The sequence below is a fragment of the Carcharhinus amblyrhynchos genome, chromosome 20, assembly GCF_965287045.1.
Source record: "Carcharhinus amblyrhynchos chromosome 20, sCarAmb.v2.hapA, whole genome shotgun sequence".
NCBI classification, from domain to species: Eukaryota; Metazoa; Chordata; class Chondrichthyes; order Carcharhiniformes; family Carcharhinidae; genus Carcharhinus; species Carcharhinus amblyrhynchos.
The window spans coordinates 48,165,704-48,183,916 of NC_137343.1; the positions used below are offsets into that span (position 1 = coordinate 48,165,704).

Here is an 18,213-nt window from a genome sequence, read left to right on the forward strand (position 1 = left end):
ACTGGATGTCTCAAACCTTCTAGGGTCAATGAAATACTTTTGAAATGCAGTTACTATTATACTGATGAAAGGCAGCCAATTTGCACACAGCAAACTCCCACAAGCAGCAATGTGATGATGATTAGATTACTTTTTTGTGATTGAGGAATAAATATTGGTTAGAACATGGATCTTTTAAATCAAGCTTATCAGACAGGTAACAACTTATCTGAAAGATGGCACCTCCACTAGTGCAGCATTTCCTCAGCACTGCACTGAAGTGTTGGCCTTGACTTTTGTGCTCAAACTTGGAGTGGAACTTTAACCCAGAACCTTATACAAACAACAAAGAACAACACAGCACGGGAAACAGGCCCTTCGGCCCAACAAGCCCACGCCATCATTTTAACATTGTGAGTGCCCTCCTATACCTATGACCTTTGTCTACGCCTATTGGGGAAGATTGAGGGAAGACTAATTTAGGGACAATTTGTTACACCAATCAGCCTAAGATTATGCTTCCAACTGAGCCATGGCAGACATTTTAGTTGGTTGAGCAATTTTTGGGAAAATTCACTTGTTCTTTGAAAGACTGCCATGGGATCCTGTGTCCTTTACATCCATCTGACAGGGCAGTTAGGGGTCATATAACCTTAGACATCTAACAGTGGTGCATCCCTCAATATTGCACTATGGTGTCAGCCCAGATTTATAGAGATTGAGTTTTTTCTTTCGTATTCCAAAAGCACCCAGCCAGCACTCTAGCTCAAGTCTATCTAGTGTTTTTATTGACTTTAGTATTACTTTCCTGCTCTCAGACTCAAGGCCTTGACCAATAAAGGAAAGTGTCCCTTCCAAAATAAAGCAGAATGCTGTCAATGCTGGAAATAAGAACAGAAAATGTTGGAAAACTCAGCAGATCTGACAGCATCTGTGAGGGAGAAACAGAGATAATGTTTCTAATCCACTATGACTCTTCTCTGGAATTCATCCCTTATATCTCCTTACCCATCTTATCCAGCAGAATCCTACCTGAATTTCCTTGCCTGGTTGTCCTAGTTAAATGTATTACTTCACATCTCTCCAGATTGAATTCCATTTGTTTTCTGCTTGTCTACTGGACCTGATATCTTCCTCACTATCAAACAGCTATGAACGGACAGAGGGTGGCTCCAATCTATTCCCTCCCCACAACTGCATTGCTCTGAGCCTAAAAGCAAATTGCTGTGGACATTGGCACCTGAAACCAAAAGACCTTTGATAAAGGGTCATCTGGACTCGAAGCGTCGGCTCTTTTTTCTCCTTACGGATGCTGCCAGACCTGCTGAGATTTTCCAGCATTTTCTCCAGCGCTTGGCTCTGAAGTTGGCCGGCTCCGGGCATTGCCATGGTAACGCCCCGCGCACCTGCGCACGCGCGGAGAATTCTGGGAAGGCCGACGGCGGGTGTTGATTGGCAGCGGATTCGTGAGCGCGTGCTGATTGGCGGTGGCTCAGAGGGAGGACGGACGTTGATTGGCTGCCACTCTGAGGGAGCGCAGGAGCTGATTGGCGATGACTCGGAGAGCGGGCCTCTCTGAGGGTGAGCGGGCGCTGATTGGCTGCAGCTCAGGGGGCTGACGGGAGATAATTGGCTACGGCTCTGACTTCGGGCGTTGATTGGTTGCCACTCAGAACGGGCGTTGATTGGCTGTAGCCCTTGGGGGGGTCTAACGGATACTGATTGGTTGTGGGTCGAGGGCGGGTATTCCACCATGGCGGCGTCCAGAGTGTGGCTGTTGTCAGCGCGGCTCCGGGCCACGGGGCCCAGGTAAGGAGCTGCCTGAGAGGCAGGGAGCTGGGTCAGGGCACGGGGCAGGAGACAGGCTTGTGGCTGCTCGGCTCGGCACCGAGAGAGCGGAGGCTGTGGTCAGTTAGTCACAATAAGAAGTCTCACAACACAGAGTTAAACCTCAACAGGTTTATTTGGTAGTAAACGTCACTAGCTTTCGGGGGCTTTACCCCTTCGTCAGGTGAGTGGAGAGTTCTGATCACAAACAGGGCATATAAAGGCACACACTCAATTTACAGAATACTGATTACAATGCAAGCCTTTACAGCTAATCGAGACTTAAAGGTTCAGACAATGTGAAGGGAGATAGCATTAAACATAGGTTAAAGAGATGTGTATTGTCTCCAGACAGGACAGTAAGTGAGATGTTGCAAGTCATGGGGGTTACAGATAGTGCAACATGAGCCCAAGATCCCAGGTGAGGCCGTCCTCGTGTGTGCGGAACTTGGCTATCAGTCTCTGCTCAGTGACTCTGCGCTGTCGTGTGTCGTGAAGGCCGCCTTGGAGAACGCTTACCCAAAGATCAGAGGCCGAATGCGTGTGACCACTGAAGTGTTCGCCAACAAGAAGAGAACGTCTTACCTGGTTACCAAATAAACCTGTTAGTTACCAGGCAAGACTGTTCTCTTCTTGTTGGTGAACACTTAAGTGGTCACAGGCATTTGGCCTCTGATTTTAAGATAAACGTTCCCCAAGGCGGCCTTCGTGACATACGACAGTGCAGAGTCGCTGAGCAGAGACTGATAGTCACGTTCCGCACACGTGAGGACGGCTTCAACCGGGATCTTGGGTTCGTGTCACACTATTTGTAACCCCCATGACTTGCCAGGTCTTGCAACATCTCACTTACTGTCCTGTCTGAAGACAATACACATCTCTTTAACCTAGCTTAATGCTATCTCCACACACATTGTCTGCACCTTTAAGATTAGATTAGCTGTAAAGACTCGCATTCTAATCAGTATTCTGTAAACTGTGTTTGCCTTTATATGCTCTGTTTGTGATCAGAACTCCCCACTCACCTGACAAAGGGGCAAAGCCTGAAAGCTAGTGGCGTTTACTACCAAATAAACATGTTGGACTTTAATCTGGTGTTGTGAGACTTCTTACTGTGTTTACCCCAGTCCAATGCCAGCATCTCCACATCGTTAGTCAGTCAGTCAGCCAGCCTCTCCTGTTAGCCGGTGTTGCAGTCCAGCCTCGCGGCTTATTTGCTGAAATAAAGGGCGGGTGGCCAGTCTCCCCTCAGCACTGCAGCTGCCCCATGTGTACATCAGGCTCTGTGCCGCCAGATCAAAGTAATTTTAACTAACACATCCCCAACCCCCGAGTTGTAAAGAGGAACAGAAGCAATTGTGCTTCTTTACAATGTTAATGGTGCACAGCAAGATCCCACAGGGAGCATGAGGTGCAGAGCAGATAGCTGATTTTAGTGCTGGTGGTTGAGGGGTCAGTGTTGACTTGGACATAGTGAGCTCCCCTACTCTGAAATAGTGAGAGGTCTCACAACACCAGGTTAAAGTCCAACAGATTTATTTGGAATCATGAGCTTTCGGAGCGCTGCTCCTTCACCTAATGATTACTCCATTCACCTGATGAAGGGGCAACGTTCTGAAAGGTCGTGATACCAAATAATCCTGTTGGACCTGAACCTAGTGACTTCTTCCTGTATCCACCCCAGTATCTCCACATCATGGCTCTTTGAAATAGTGTGACAGGTTATCTATGTCCACCTGAGGGTCGATAAGGTCTTAGTTTAACACTATGGGGATTGCATCGTAAGCAAGTCTCAGGTTATCCATTTTGAACTGAGAAAGGATAGATCAGAGCGCAGTGGTTAGCATTGCTGCTTCACAGCTCCAGGGACCTGGGTTCGATTCCCAGCTTGGTCACTGTCTGTGTGGAGTTTGCACATTCTCCTGGTGTCTGTGTGGGTTTCCTCCGGGTGCTCCAGTTTCCTCCCACAGCCCAAAGATGTGTGGTTTAGGTTGATTGGCCACGCTAAAAATTGTCCTTAGTGTCCTGAGATGCATATGTCAGAGGGATTAGTGGGTAAATAGGTAGGGATATGGGGGTAGGACCTGGGTGGGATTGTGGTCAGTGCAGACTCAATGGACTGAATGGCCTCTTTCTGTACTGTGGGGTTTCTGTGATTCTCACAGATGCTGCCAGACCTGCTGAAATTTTCCAGCTTTTTCTCTCTTTGGGTGACTGTCTGTGTGGAGTATTGCACATTCTCCATGTCTCTGCGTGGGTTTCCTCCGGGTGCCCTGGTTTCCTCCCACACTCCAAAGATGTGCATGATAGGTGGATTCATCAAGCTAAATTGCCCCTTAGTGTCTCTGGATGTGTAGGTTTGGGGATTAGTGAAGTAAATATGTAGGGATAGGGCTTGGATTGGATGCTGTGTTGGAGAGTTGGTGCAGACTTGGTAGGCTTAATGGCCTCCTTTTGCACTGTAGGGATTCTATGATTCTGTTTTCTGGATGATATCAAGTAAAAGGCAAAGAGATTTAGTGGTTCAGATGCATGGGTCTTTAAGATGCCACAAGCAGATGCAGAAAATAATCAAGAAGGCTAATGCAACGCTGGCCTTTATATCGAGAGGATTGGAGTGTAAGGATGCAGAAGTTATGCTGCAGGTTTTCTAAACCCTGGTTAGACCCCATTTGGAGTGACTGACAGCAGATCTGGACACCACACCTTGGGAACGATATATTGGCCTTGGAGCGAGTACAACATAGGTTTACAAGAATAATACCTGGATTTCCGGGGTTAGGTTATGAGAATAAATTATACAAATTAGACCTGATTTCTGAGGAATTTAGTCGGTTAAGGGATGATCTGATTGTCTTCAAAATATTAACAGGAAGTGACAGGGTGGATAAAGGTAAACTATTTCCATTGGTCGGTTATTCTAGAACTAGGGGGCATAGCCTAAAAATTAGGGCCAGACTGTTCAGGAGAGATGTTTGGAAGCATTTCTACACACAAGGGGTGGTATTGTTTTGGAACTCTTTTCCACAAATGACAGTTGATGCAAAGTCAGTTTCTAATTTTAAATGTGAGATAGATACTTTGTTGTTAAGCGATGGTATTAAGGAATATGGGCCAAAGGCTGGTATATGGAGTTAGGCCACAAATCAGCCATACTCTCATTGAATGGACTATCCTGTTCCTAAAGTCCACTCTGGAGTGGACTTGAATGAGAATACAATCAGTGAGCCATAGCTTTTAAACCACTACAAGCTTTGGACCCTTCTCTTTTTGGTTTAAGCTTGCAGATGATACATAAAGAGGCTGTGTGTTTGAGTGAGGAAGATATCAGTGGTCAGGTGAACAGAAAAAAATGAAATTCAACCTGGAGAAGTGTGAAGTAATATTTTCGGGAGTGGCAAACAATGGAAGGGAAGACACATTAAATAATAGGATTCTGGTGAGTGTAGAGGAACAGGGAGACCTCGGTGTCTAGGTCCGCAGATCGTTGAAGGCTGTTGAACTAGTAGATAAGGTAGTCAAGAAGGTACTAGGATGCTTCCCTTTATTGGTCAAGACCTTGAGTATAAGATCAGGAAGCTAATGCTAGAACTATATAAAAACACTGGTTAGACTGCAGCTAGAGGCCTATTCAATTACAGGAAGGATGTGATTCTACAGAAGAGATGTATGATACAAAAGCAGAAAATGCTGGAAAATCTCAGCAGGTCTGACAGCATCTGTGGAGAAAGAATAAAGACAGCGTTTCAAGCCTGGATAATCCTTCAAACGATCATCTAGACTTGAAACGTTGGCTCTATTCCCTTTCCACAGATGCTGTCAGACCTGCTGAGATCTTGCTTTTGCTTTTATATAGATGTATCCTGATGTCAGGAATGGAGATTTTCAGCCACAAGGAAAGATTGGGGTATTTTCCTTGGAACAGAGGAGGTTGAGTGGAGATTTAATTGAGGTGTATAAAATTGAGGGGTCTAGAGAGAGTGGGAAGGAAGTATTTCTGTTTGGTTAATAACCTGAGGCATTTGAAGGGGTGAGAGAGGCAGACATAATCCCCATTGCATTTAACCAAAATAAAACTTGTACGTGCATGAGGTGGCATAAACTGCAGCATGACTGACCAAGAGATTGAAATTAGGATTAGTCTTGATGGCTATATTTCAGTTGACATGAACAGGTTGGGCTGAATGGCCATCTCCTGTACTGTAACTTTGTTTCCACCCCTCCCCTTCATCTTGATTTGCCACATGACATTCAGGTTGTATTTTCTTTTGTAATAAGGTTGGCAGGGTTTTGCTTCTTGGCATTTCAATGCCTTCATTCCTTCAATGCAATTTAAAAAGAATATGTTTTCAATCTCATTGCCTCCATCGTCCCTTGAGGTCTTCAGTCATAACAAGCAGAGCAACATTTTAAACTGTCACTGTCTCAATGAGTTATCAAATCTATCAATCAACTCAGTTCTTACTTGTCAAACTGATGGTTCAAACTTCAGTGCTGTTTAAATAACTGAATATAAACCAAGCTTGTTCTTCGTAATTTTTAAAAAATTTTTACTCAAATACAACTCAGTTCTGTAATATTTTAGTTGGAGGTTTCAGGCGACTTTTAATTAGAACTTAGATTTATTTGAAAAGTAAAATATTGTAGATGCCAGGAATCTGAAACAAAAACAAAATGCTGGAAATACTCAGGTTCGGCTGCATCTGTGAAGAGAGAAAGAGTTAACATGTCTGGTCAATGACTTTTCAGCAGGACTGAAATGTTAAAACATTAAAGGTTTCCCCCTCCACAGAGGTTAACTGATGCAAGTATTTCCAGCATTTTCTGTTTTTATTTCTGATTAGGGCATTACAGTGGTTAGCGCGGCTGCCTCACAGTGCCAGAGACCCAGCTTCAATTCCCAGTTTGGGTGACTGTCCGTGTGGAGTTTGTACACTCTCTGTGTCTGCATGGGTTTCCTCCTGTGCTCCTGTTTCCTCCCACAGTCCAAAAATGTGCAGGTTGGATGGATTGATCATGCTAAACCACCTCAGTGTCCCAACATGTTAAGGGGATTAACGGGGTAAATAGAACATAGAACATTACAGTGCAGAACAGGCCCTTCGGCCCACGATGTTGCGCCGAACAGTTAAAAAACAATGACCCTCTAACCTAAACCAAACCCTTACCATCCATAAACCTATCCACGGATCTCTTAAACGCCCCCAAACTAGGCACATTTACAACTGCAGCAGGCAGGGCATTCCAATCCCTCACCACCCTCTGGGTAAAGAACCTACCCCTGACATCCGTCCTATAACTACCACCCCGTAATTTAAAGCTACGCCCCCTCGTGCTAGCTTTCTCCATCCGAGGAAAAAGGCTATCACTGTCCACCCTATCTAAACCTCTAATCATCTTATATGTTTCAATAAGGTCCCCTCATAGCTGCCTTCTTTCTAACGAAAACAACCTTAAGTTCCTCAGTCTCTCCTCGTAGGACCTCCCCTCCATACCAGGCAACATCCTGGTAAACCTCCTCTGCACCCTCTCCAAAGCCTCCACATCCTTCCTATAATGTGGGGACCAGAACTGCACACAATACTCCAAGTGCGGCCGCACCAGAGTTTTGTACAGTTGCAACATGACGCTGCGGCTCCTAAATTCAATCCCCCTACCAATAAACGCCAAGACACCGTATGCCTTCCGAACAACCCTATCTACTTGATTCCCAACTTTCAGGGATCTATGTACACATACACCTAGGTCCCTCTGTTCATCAACACTATTCAGAGTCCTACCGTTAGCCCTGTACTCTACACATCCGTTATTCCTGCCGAAGTGAATTACCTCACACTTTTCCACATTAAACTCCATCCTCCACCTCTCAGCCCAGCTCTGCAACTTGTCCAAGTCTCCCTGTAGACTAAGACACCCTTCCTCACTATCTACCACACCTCCGACTTTGGTGTCATCAGCAAATTTACTAATCCACCCAACTATACCCTCATCCAGATCATTTATAAAAATTACAAACAGCAGTGGCCCCAAAACAGATCCCTGAGGCACACCACTCGTAACTGAACTCCATGTCGAATACTTACCATCAACCACCACCCTCTGTCTCCTATCCGCCAGCCAATTCCTAATCCAATTTCCTAGATCACCCTCAATCCCATACATCTGCAATTTCTGCAGAAGCCTTCCATGGTGAACCTTATCAAACGCCTTACTAAAGTCCATATATACCACGTCAACTGCCTTACCCCCATCCACCTCTTTGGTCAAAAGTAGAGTTATGGGAAGGAGCATGGATGGGATCCTGTCATGGAGAGTCAGTGCAGACTTGATGGGCCAAATGGCCTCCTTCTGCGTGATAAGCATTCTGTGATTTCCAACAGCCATAGTGTTGTTATTTTTACACTTTCTATTTCATTCTGCTTCCCTTCCTGGAATGCCTATTTTGAAGTTCTGCTCTCACTCCACGATTTCTGCTTTGTGTCTTTTACTCTGTTCACCTTCATTGCTTTCCATTTCCCTCCTCAAATTCAGTTAGGAATGTTTTTGATCTGATTTTTATTCCCCCAAAATGATGAAGCTGGCTTTGAAAGGTTAGTCAAGAGTGATTCATGTCCTTGACATCTAATTAAAATGGAGACAGTTTAAAATGTTATGTTCTTGTTCTGACTCATGGTCCCTAAGGAGGTGGGAACAAATAGCATGAAGAAATGTTTTCTTTCTCAAATGCACTTGAACAAGGGGGTGTTAAAATTGCATTTTCTTCAAAACAATGGCAAAATTCTCCTTTATATTCTCGCCACGATAGTGGTGAGTGTTCTGAGGTAAGCATCAGCAATCTTGCAATAGAACTGGAGTGGACCATTTAGCTTATTCCTGTTTTCAACTAGATTGTAAGGGAAGCTTGGATAAACTTGCCTCACCCTCCCTTGAGTTTAAAATTTTAAACACTTAATTGAGGTGTTTAAAATGAAGAGATTTCGAAAGACAGTACAGCGAACCTACATTCCCTGGTGTAGGAATTCAGGGCAGCAGACCAGAGTGGTAAAATTTGATCCAGGCTATTAAGGACTGAAATCAGGAAGTGCTATGTCATTCAAAAGTAATGAAAGTCTGGAATTCTCCAATTAAACTGCAGATGATGGACCAATTGGACCCCAAGGCTGAGATTGATAGACTTTTGGAGTAATTTTGGTTTGATTTATTATTGTTGCATGCTTTAGTATACAGCGAAAAGTATTGTTTCTTGCGGGCTAGACAGACAAAGCATTCCCTATATAGAGAAAGAAAGGAGAGCGTGCAGAATGCAATGTTGTAGTCATAGCTAGGGTGTAGAGAAAGATCAACTTAATTTGAGGAGGTCCATTCAAAAGCCTAACAGCAGCACGGAAAAAGCTGTTCTTGAGTCAGTTGGTATGTGTTCTCAGACTTTTGTATCTTTTTCTTGATGGAAGAAGGTGGAATTTGATTTATTATTGTCACATGTATTAACGTACAGTGAAAAGTATTGTTTCTTGCGCACTATACAGACAAAACGTACCATTCATAGAGAAAGAAACGAGAGAGTGCAGAATGTAGTGTTACAGTCACATCTGGAGTGTAGAGAAAGGATGAAGAGAATATGTCCAGGGTGCGTTGGGTCCTTGATTATGCCAGCTGCTTTTCTGAGGCAGTGGGAAGTGTAGGCAGTGTCAATGGATGGGAGGCTGGTTTGCGTGATGGACTGGGCTACATTCATGATGCTTTGTAGTTTCTTCGGGTCTTGGACAGAGCAGGAGCCATGCCAAGTTGTGATACAACCCAAAAGAATGCTTTCTGTGGTACATCTGTAAAAGTTGGTGAGAGTTGTAGCAGACATGCCGAATTTCCTTAGTCTCCTGAGCCACATGAACAGACTGGGAATAGAGGGATACAAATGGATGGTCTAGTTAGGAACACATGATTGGTGCAGGCTTGGAGGGCCTGTGCCGTTTTGTTCTTTGTAAATCTTTCCTGCACTCTTTCTAGTTTAACAATATCCTTTCTATAATAGGGTGACCAGAACTGTACACAGTATTCCAAGTGTGGCCATACCAAGGTCTTGTACAACTTCAACAAGACATCCCAACTCCTGTATTCAATGTTCTGACCGATGAAACCAAACATGCCGAATGCCTCCTTCACCACTGTCCACCTGTGACTCCACTTTCAAGGAGCAATGAACATGTACCCCTAGATCTCTTTGTTCTATAACTCTCCCCAATGCCCCACCATTAACTGAGTAAGTCCTGCCCTGGCTCAATCTACCAAAATGCATCATCTCACATTTGTCTAAATTAAACTCCATCTGCTATTCGTCAGTCCAGTGGCCCAATTAATGCAATCGGAGATAATTTTCCTCACTGTTCACTATGCCACCAATTTTAGTGTCATTGGCAGACTTACTAATTACGCCTCCTATATTCTCGTCCAACTCTTTAATATAAATAACAAGTAACAGTGGACCCAGCACTGACCCTTGAGGCACAGCGCTGGTCACAGACCTCCAGTTCGAAAAACAACCCTGTACAACCACCCTTTGGCTTCTGTCTGGCTGCTCTAACCCTGTTCTTGCTAAATTGTTGACATCCTCCAAGTCACACACCATCCTGGTTTGGAAATTTATCAACATTTCTTCATCACCGAGTCAGATTTCTGAAATTGTTTTCGAAATAGCAGTGTGGAAGTTCACTATGTGAACTACAGCAATTCAAGAAAGCAGCTCATCACCACCTCTCCTGGGCATACAGGGATGGACAGTAAATACTGATCTTACCAGCAATGCCCAGGTCCTGTGTATGGATATGTTTTTTTTTAAATGCCGCTGAAATCCCCATCATGCTGTTGTGATCTCCAGACTTGACTATTCCAATGTTTTACTAACTGCACTAATCCAGTCTCTATAAACTTGAGTTTATGCAGATCTCTTTTGGGGAGAGTGATCATTGTATGGTGGAGTTTCTGGTGCAGATGGAGGAGGAGAAAGTGGGTTCCTGGACACGCGTCCTTTGTTTGAATAGAGGGAAATACGGTAGGATGAGAGAAGAATTGGCGAATGTGGACTGGGAGAGCGCGTTGGAGGGAGGGTCTGTTAAGGAGCAGTGGAGGATCTTTAAGGAGATCTTTCTTGGTGCTCAACGGAAATTTATTCCGATGGTCAAAAAGGATAGTAGGAGGAGAGGTAATAAGCCGTGGATAACAAAGGAGGTGAAGGAAAGTGTTAAACTAAAAGCAGAGGAATTTAGAGTAGCTAAGAGTAGTGGGCGAGAAGAGGATTGGGAGAGGTTTAAATGTCAACAAAGATTGACAAAGAAGTTGATAAGGAAGGGTAGGAGAAACTATGAAGCTGGGCTAGCGCTTAATATAAAAAAGGATAGCAAGAGTTTTTATAAATATATAAAAAGGAAGAGGCTGGCTAGGGTGAATGTTGGTCCTTTAGAGGATGAGAAAGGGGACCTAGTGGTAGGGGATGGGGATATGGCTAAGGTATTGAATAACTTTTTTGTTTCTGTCTTCACGGAGGAGGACGTGAATAATTTGCCGGGTGTTAGCGATAGAAAGGTGGTAGGACTGGAGGGTCTTAATGACATTACTGTTACTAGAAAGGCGGTGCTCGACAGACCGGAGGGGCTGATTGTGGACAAGTCCCCAGGACCGGATGGAATGCATCCGAGGGTTCTGAAAGAAATGGCGGAGGTGATAGTGGATGCCTTGGTGGTTATTTTCCAAACGTCGCTGGATTCTGGGGAAGTGCCGGATGATTGGAAAACGGCTAATGTTACGCCGTTGTTTAAGAAGGGTGCCAGGCAAAAGGCAGGGAATTATAGGCCGGTTAGTTTAACATCTGTGGTAGGTAAAATGTTAGAATCTGTCATTAAGGAGGAAATTGCGAGGTATCTTGAAGGGAATTGCTTGATAAAGCAGACGCAGCACGGTTTCGTTAAAGGGAAGTCGTGTCTGACAAATTTACTGGAGTTCTATGAGGATGTGTCTAGGGCGGTGGATAGAGGAGAGCCGGTGGATGTGGTCTTTCTAGATTTTCAGAAAGCGTTTGACAAAGTGCCTCACAAGAGGTTATTGCAGAAGGTCGAGGGACATGGAGTTGGGGGTAGGGTGTTAGCGTGGATAGAGGATTGGTTGTCAAATAGGAGGCAGAGAGTGGGGGTCAACGGGTGCTATTCGGATTGGCGGATGGTGACTAGTGGAGTGCCCCAGGGGTCGGTGCTGGGGCCTCAGCTTTTTACCATTTATATAGATGATCTGGAGGAGGGAACCGAGTGTAGAGTGTCGAAATTTGCTGATGACACCAAGATTGGGGGAACGGCAAATTGTGCGGAGGGTGTGGAGAGTCTGCAGAAGGATCTAGATAGGCTGGGCGAATGGGCCAGGAAATGGCAAATGGAATTTAATGTTGGCAAGTGTGAGGTGGTCCACTTTGGTAGGAAAAATGGTAGGAAGGACTATTACTTACGAGGCGAAAAACTGCAGCAGGCGACAGTGCAGAGGGACCTCGGGGTCCTTGTGCATGAGTCGCAAAAACCCAGCTTGCAGGTGCAGCAGGTGGTCAGGAAGGCGAATGGGATGCTGGCCTTCATAGCGAAGGGGATTGAATATAAAAGTAGGGAGGTCTTGCTGCAGCTGTATAGGGCATTGGTGAGGCCGCAACTGGAGTACTGTGTGCATTTTTGGGCGCCGCACCTGCGCAAAGATATTTTGGCCTTGGAGGGAGTGCAGAGGAGGTTTACTAGGCTGATGCCGGAGTTGAGGGGGTTGAGCTATGAGGAGAGGCTGAATAAACTGGGCTTGTACTCGTTAGAGTTTAGAAGAATGAGAGGAGATCTCATTGAGACGTATAAGATGATGAATGGGATGGATAGGATAGAGGTGGAAAGACTCTTCCCGCTCAAAAAAGACAATAGGACTAGGGGGCACAGCCTCAAGATAAAAGGGGGGCGGTTTAGAACGGAGTTGAGGAGGAACTTCTTCACTCAAAGGGTGGTGAATCTCTGGAATTCTCTGCCTGTTGAAGTGGTGGAGGCTGCCTCGCTAAATATTTTTAAGACGCGGGTTGATGGGTTTTTGATAGGAGAGGGGATTAAGGGTTATGGGGAGAGGGCGGGAAAGTGGAACTGAGCAGCGACAGATCAGCCATGATCTTATTGAATGGCGGGGCAGGCTCGAAGGGCTGGATGGCCTACTCCTGCTCCTATTTCTTATGTTCTTATGTTCTCTTCCATTCTAACCTGAATCGAGGTCCTCTCTCTATTGTGCTTGCTGGCCTACGTTAATGCCTTGCCCAAACAACCTGCCACCCTGGCCTTATTAATTCTCAAATTCCTCCATTCCCTCCGTATCTCAGTAACTTCCTCCGCTCCTATCTCCAGCCTTGTGTCTCTCTCCTACTTTGTTCAGCCCAGCACAGGCAGCTGTGCGTTCAGCTGTCTACACCCTAAGCTCTCAAATTCAATCTTTAAATCTCTTTCCCCATAACATTTGAGACTCTTAAAACCAACCACTGACCAAGCTAAGTTGCCCCCACCTAATGTTTCCCCCTCTAGCTTGTCATTATGGTTTGTTTGATTCCACTCCCGTTCAGCACCTTGGGACATTAAAGGCTTGCAAGCTGCTGTAAAAGTGGGAGGAGGGTTGAATGGAACATAAACAGTAATCTATTTCAGAGCCAGACATCAAACATCAAATCTTGTAATCATCCTATTCAAATGTGAATGATAAAGATTTTGAAAAAAGTTATTCAGCTGAAATAAATTGAGTTCTGTTATAATAATACAAGCTGCCATAGTATTGTAAAGACCCTGAAGAGTGAGAGGATCCTGACCTCCCCTGGCCCTGGTGATTCCAGCCCCACAGTGTGGTTGGCCCTTCAAAACTCTTCAATTTGCGCTCAATGTTGATTTATCCAGTAGTTAAGTATCTTTAACAAGGGTGGGGCTGGATATGCTGGCTTAAAAATCCCAGTGCCTCCCTCCTTTCCTTCCCCACTAGCCGTGTCTCCCGTAATGTTTTATTGCACGTTTCATATCACAGAGTTTCTACAGGGCAGAAGGAGGCCACTCGGCCCATCAAGTCTGCACCAACTCTCTGACAGAGCATCTTACCCAGGCCCTAAATTGTCAAGATGACTGAGTGGTCTAAGGCGCCAGACTCAGAGCGTGATTCCTTGCCTTGTGTTAGTCAAAGTGAATCCTGGTCCCTTTCTAAGGGCATGTGTTCAAATCCCACTCCTGACGTTTCCATTTTACATGACAAATATCGCCACAGGAAACACAATGTCTGCAAGACTCCCAGGCAGCACGGTAGCACAGTGGTTAGCACTGCTGCTTCAGGGACCTGGGTTCGATTCCTGGCTTGTGTCGCTATCTGTGTGGAGTTTGCACATTCTCCTCGTGTCTGCGTGGGTTTCCTCCGGGTGCTCTGGTTTCCTCCCACAGTCCAAAGATGTGCGGGTTAGGTTGATTGGCCATGCTGAAATTGCCCTTTAGTGTCCTGAGGTGCATAGGTTAGAGGGATTAGTGGGTAAAATATGTTGGGATATGGGGGTAGGGCCTGGGTGGGATTATGGTCGGTGCAGACTCGATGGGCCGAATGGCCTCTTTCTGTACTGTAAGAATTTTTACGATTCTATCCCCAAAAACCCAAATATTTGCATTACCAATCCACCTAACCTACGCATCTTGGGACATTAAAGGACAATTTGGCTTGGCCAATCAACCTAACCTGCTCACCTTTGGAGTATGGGAGGAAACTGGAGGACCCGGAGGAAACCCACACAGACACGGGAAGAACGTGCAAACTCCACACAGTCACCCAAGGCTAGAATTGAACCCGGGTCCCTGGAGCTGTGAAGCAGCTGTGCTAACCATTGTGCATTCAGTGAAGTCTGCAGTCTTTAAGTTTTAAGTTTTCTAAGTTTATTTATATGTGTCACAAGTAGGCTTATACCAACACTGCAATGAAGTTGTGAAAATCCCCTAGTCTCCACATTCCGGCATCTGTTCAGGTACAGTGAGGGAGAATTTAGCATGATCAATGCACCTAACCAACATATCTTTCGGACTGTGGGAGAAACCCATGCAAACAGGGAGAACGTGCAGATTCTGCACAGATAGTGGCCCAAGCTGGGAAAAGAATGTGGGTCCCTGGCTCTGAGGCAGCAGTGCTAACCACCGTGTTACCGTGCCTTGGTGTGTAATCAGTAGATTCACGTTTAGATTGAGATGCTATTGTTGGTAGCCTAGAATAAGAGTTTGTCTTGTTGATACATAGCTTTTTCCAGATAGACTTGCTTTTCCAGGCAGCTGACTTCAGGAAACATATAATGGATGTTTTGCTGGGCATTACACCCAAGGACATTGCAACATATGGTATTGTGTAGGATGTCAATGTGAGGATTAACCGGATCCAATGGACCGCCAGAGAATGAGTAAGAGGCTGCTGATAGCTCTACAGCATGGTGAAGGCATCCTGAACTCAGTCCATAAGAACATAAGAAATAGGAGCAGGAGTAGGCCATCTAGCCCCTCGAGCCTGCCCCACCATTCAATAAGATCATGGCTGATCTGAAGTGGCTCAGTTCCACTTTCCTGCTTTCTCCCCATAACCCTTAATCCCCTTGCTTACCAGAAACCTATCTACCTGCGTCTTAAATATATTTAGCAAGGTAGCCTCCACCACTTCAACGGGCAGAGAATTCCAGAGATTCACCACCCTTTGAGTGAAGAAGTTCCTCCTCAACTCTGTTCTAAACCGCCCCCCCTTTATCTTGAGGCTGTGCCCCCTAGTCCTATTATCCTTTCTGAGTGGGAAGAGTCTCTCCACCTCTATCCTATCCATCCCATTCATCATCTTATACGTCTCAATGAGATCTCCCCTCATTCTTCTAAACTCTAACGAGTACAAGCCTAGTTTATTCAGCCTCTCCTCATAGCTCAACCCCCTCAACTCCGGCATCAGCCTAGTAAACCTCCTCTGCACTCCCTCCAAGGCCAAAATATCCTTGCGTAAGTACAGCGCCCAAAACTGCACACAGTATTCCAGCTGCGGCCTCACCAATGCCCTATACAGCCGCAGCAAGACCTCCCTACTTTTATATTCAATCCCCCTCGCTATGAAGGCCAGCATCCGTGTCTGACAAATTTACTGGAGTTCTATGAGGATGTGTCTAGGGCGGTGGATAGAGGAGAGCTGGTGGATGTGGTCTTTCTGGATTTTCAGAAGGCGTTTGACAAGGTACCTCACAGGAGGTTATTGCAGAAGGTCAGGGGACAGGGAGTTGGGGGTAGGGTGTTAGCGTGGATAGAGGATTGGTTGTCAAATAGGAGGCAGAGAGTGGGGGTCAATGGGTGCTGTTCGGATTGGCGGATGGTGACTAGTGGAGCGCCTCAGGGGTCGGTGCTGGGGCCTCAGCTATTTACCATTTATATAGATGATCTGGAGGAGGGAACCGAGTGTAGGGTGTCGAAATTTGCTGATGACACCAAGAGTGGAGGAAAGGCAAATTGTGCGGAGGGTGTGGAGAGTCTGCAGAAGGATCTAGATAGGCTGGGCGAATGGGCCAGGAAATGGCAAATGGAATTTAATGTTGGCAAGTGCAAGGTGGTCCACTTTGGTAGGAATAATGGTAGGAAGGATCATCACTTACGTGGCGAAAAACTGCAGCAGGCGACAGTGCAGAGGGACCTCGGGGTCCTTGTGCATGAGTCGCAAAAACCCAGCTTGCAGGTGCAGCAGGTGGTCAGGAAGGCGAATGGGATGCTGGCCTTCATAGCGAGGGGGACTGAATATAAAAGTAGGGAGGTCTTGCTGCAGCTGTATAGGGCATTGGTGAGGCCGCAGCTGGAGTACTGTGTGCAGTTTTGGGCGCCGTACTTACGCAAGGATATTTTGGCCTTGGAGGGAGTGCAGAGGAGGTTTACTAGGCTGATGCCGGAGTTGAGGGGGTTGAGCTATGAGGAGAGGCTGAATAAACTAGGCTTGTACTCGTTAGAGTTTAGAAGAATGAGGGGAGATCTCATTGAGACGTATAAGATGATGAAGGGGATGGATAGGATAGAGGTGGAGAGACTCTTCCCGCTCAGAAAGGATAATAGGACTAGGGGGCACAGCCTCAAGATAAAGGGGGGGGCGGTTTAGAACGGAGTTGAGGAGGAACTTCTTCACTCAAAGGGTGGTGAATCTCTGGAATTCTCTGCCCGTTGAAGTGGTGGAGGCTACCTCGCTAAATATTTTTAAGACGCGGGTTGATGGGTTTTTGATAAGCGAGGGGATTAAGGGTTATGGGGAGAGGGTGGGAATGTGGAACTGAGCCACGACAGATCAGCCATGATCTTATTGAATGGCGGGGCAGGCTCGAAGGGCTAGATGGCCTACTCCTGCTCCTATTTCTTATGTTCTACCCTATCCATCCCTTTCATCATCTTATACATCTCCATAAGATCCCCGCTCATCCTTCTAAACTCCGAGTACAAGCCCAGTCTATTCAGCCTCTCTTCATAGTTCAACCCCCTCAACTCCGGAATCAGCCTAGTGAACCTCCTCTGCATTCCCTCCAAGGCCAAAATATCCTTGTGCAAGTGCGGCGACCAAAACTGCACACAGTACTCCAGCTGTGGCTTCACCAGTGCCCTGTCCAGTTGCAGCAAGACCTCCCTACTTTTATATTCAATCCCCCTCGCTATGAAGGCCAGCATCCCATTTGCCTTCCTGATCACCTGCTGCACCTGTAGGCTGGGTTTTTGCGACTCATGCACAAGGACCCCCAGGTCCCTCTGCACCGTAGCATGCTGCAGCTTTTCGCCCTTTAAATAGTAGTCTCTCCTACTGTTATTCCTGCCAAAGTGGATAACCTCACACTTGCCAACATTGTATTCCATCTGCCAGGTCCTCGCCCACTCGCTCAGCCTATCTAGATCCCACTGCAGACTTTCCACACCCTCTGCACAATTTGCTTTTCCACTTATCTTTGTGTCATCAGCAAATTTCGACACCCTATACTCAGCTCCCTCCTCCAGATCATCTATATAAATGGTAAATAGCTGAGGCCCCAGCACCGACCCCTGCAGAACTCCACTAGTCACCAACCACCAATCCGAATAGCACCCATTGACCCCCACTCTCTGCCTCCTATTCGATAGCCAATCCTCTATCCACGCTAACAGCTTACCCCCAACTCCATGCCCCCTTACCTTCTGTAACAACCTTTTGTGTTGTGTTAAGCAGCAAGCAGAATGCCTTGTGATAGTTAGTTTGTCTTTTCTCATTTTCTTGCACTATTGTATTTAATGAAGGTCTGAATGGTTGAACCTGTACAGCTAGAAAATGATGACACAGTCCGAACCATTGCTGCTTGAACCTCCCTCTTTCCTTCCATTTCTT

At 46.0% G+C, this 18,213-nt stretch overlaps 1 protein-coding gene across 1 annotated transcript in view; it reads left to right on the forward strand.

Moving 5' to 3' along the window:
* The first annotated feature begins 1,717 nt into the window (after positions 1-1,717).
* The window catches only part of pisd (phosphatidylserine decarboxylase), a 124,291-nt gene continuing 107,795 nt past the window's right edge, over positions 1,718-18,213 (forward strand). Inside the window, exon 1 of the mRNA XM_080208540.1 lies at positions 1,718-1,788. Within this exon, the coding sequence (XP_080064666.1) occupies positions 1,733-1,788 (56 nt within the window). The 5' untranslated portion in view covers positions 1,718-1,732. The remainder of the gene's footprint in view (positions 1,789-18,213) is intronic.